This window comes from Cynoglossus semilaevis, chromosome 18, assembly GCF_000523025.1.
Source record: "Cynoglossus semilaevis isolate Cse_v1.0 chromosome 18, Cse_v1.0, whole genome shotgun sequence".
NCBI lineage: Eukaryota > Metazoa > Chordata > Actinopteri > Pleuronectiformes > Cynoglossidae > Cynoglossus > Cynoglossus semilaevis.
In genome coordinates this window covers 467092-469056 of record NC_024324.1, presented here as the reverse complement: position 1 = coordinate 469056, position 1965 = coordinate 467092, and the positions used below count along the sequence as shown (strand labels likewise).

Genomic DNA, 1965 nt, shown 5'->3' with positions numbered 1-1965 from the left:
TCTCGTTCCTGAACTGCTGGAACTGGACGTGACTCCTGTGTCCCACGGTTTTATGGTCTTAAAGCCCTGAAGGGGGCGTCTGTCTCAGGGTCAGAGGTCATAGGAAGTGAAAACAAACAAAATAACGATGGGAGCGTAAACAGGGTGATGTCATCAGGTTGATGTCATCAGGGTGATGTCATCAGGGTGATGTCATCAGGGTGATGTTCAGGGTGATGTCATCAGGTGATGTCATCAGGTTGATGTCATCAGGGTGATGTCATCAGGGTGATGTCATCCTCAGTCCCAGACAGATTGGACTTGAAACTCAACTGAAATTACAAATAATCTCTACATAATGGAGGGGGGGGGGGGGGGGCTGTTCCAGCGTAGACTGATTCACAGACTGGGAGTGAAACTGTCGACCACAGTCACCCTCTGTGAGAAGAGATGATGAAGCTAAAGGCCTGGCTCCAGTTCAACCAGCTAACTAGTTAACAACTAGTTGAACTACATTTAGAAAAGACAAGTTTATAAAGTGATGATCATGAATTACAGACCAAACCTCAAGGAGGGAGTCTGTGATTTTAGTTCAGACCAAAGTCTTTAAACTAAAGAATAAATCTGGAAGTGATGGAGTTGAATTAGTTAATTAGTAAGACTAAGTAACTAAGAACTGATCTGGTAATAGTTAGCAGGAAGAAGAGGTTCTTCAGTCAAAGGTATCACTGGTGATGATGTCACTGGTGTTGATGGTGACGATGGTGTCGCTGGTGTCACTGGTGTCGCTGGTGCCGATGGTGTCCCCGGTGGTGCTGGGGACAATGAAGTGTCTGTTGATGCTGTGACGTAACAACAGCTGCTCCTTAGAGGTGTTTCAGAACTTCAAAACAAGAGTGTGTGTGTGGGTGTGTGTGTGGGTGGGTGTGGGTGTGAGTGTGACTGTGAGTGTGACTTTTAGTGTGACGCGTACGTGTGACTGTGACTGTGAGTGTGGCTGTGAGTGTGACTCTGACGTGTGACTGTGACTGTGAGTGTGGCTGTGAGTGTGACTCTGACGTGTGACTGTGACTGTGAGTGTGGCTGTGAGTGTGACTCTGACGTGTGACTGTGACTGTAAGTGTGACTGTGACTGTGACTGTGAGTGTGACTGTGGGTGTGACGTGTGAGGGTGGGGTCATGGTGACAGGGACTATATAAAGGTCCAGGATCAGCTGTATCTGAGTCAGTCCACATCCAACATCTGAAGACAGCCATGGTGAGTCTCACACACACACACACACACACACACACACACACACACACACACAGCTGCGACCAACATCTGTCGTCAGGGTTTAAAGTCTGAGGAGCGTGCACGTTACAGTGCACGTGGATGTAAACAACCAACTCTGTATGAACATACATTTATATTTTTGTGTAAATATGTGTGTGTGTGTGTGTGTTTGTGTGTGAGCCCCGTCCTTGTTGAAGAACAGACCACCTTAACAGTCTTAAGGTGGTCTGTTCAGTGGTTTCCCTCTGAGTCAGTTTAAATATAAACCTCTGTTTACTGAAACTCCTCCTCCTCTTCCTCTTCCTCCTCCTCCTCCTCCTCCTCGTCAGCTGCTCTTGCTGCTCCTCTTGTCCTTTTCTGTTGCTGATGCAGCAGCACCCCCTGGTGTTCCTCTGCGGACCTACAGACAGAGGGACCCTCTGACCGGACATCAGTTCTTCTGTGACAGCTGTCCTCCGGGAACTTACCTGAGGACGCGCTGCGCGCCCTCGCGGCCCAGCGAGTGCGCCCCCTGTCCGCGGGGCTCGTTCACGGAGCTGTGGAACTCCATGGACAGGTGTCTGCGCTGCAGCGTGTGTGAACGGAACCAGGTGGACGAGGAGCCCTGCGCCGCGGACCGGAACCGTCGGTGCCGGTGCATGGACGGGTTCTACTACGACAAGAGCATCTACACCTGCAGAGCTCACAGCGAGTGTGGCGCGGGAGAGGGC

At 50.5% G+C, this 1965-nt stretch overlaps 1 protein-coding gene across 1 annotated transcript in view; it reads left to right on the top strand.

Moving 5' to 3' along the window:
* Positions 1–1069: 1069 nt before the first annotated feature.
* LOC103393805 (tumor necrosis factor receptor superfamily member 6B-like) overlaps positions 1070–1965 on the top strand; it is an 11771-nt gene continuing 10875 nt past the window's right edge. The window contains exons 1-2 of the mRNA XM_017041176.2: positions 1070–1237; positions 1585–1963. Of these exons, the coding sequence (XP_016896665.1) occupies positions 1235–1237; positions 1585–1963 (382 nt within the window). The 5' untranslated portion in view covers positions 1070–1234. The remainder of the gene's footprint in view (positions 1238–1584; positions 1964–1965) is intronic.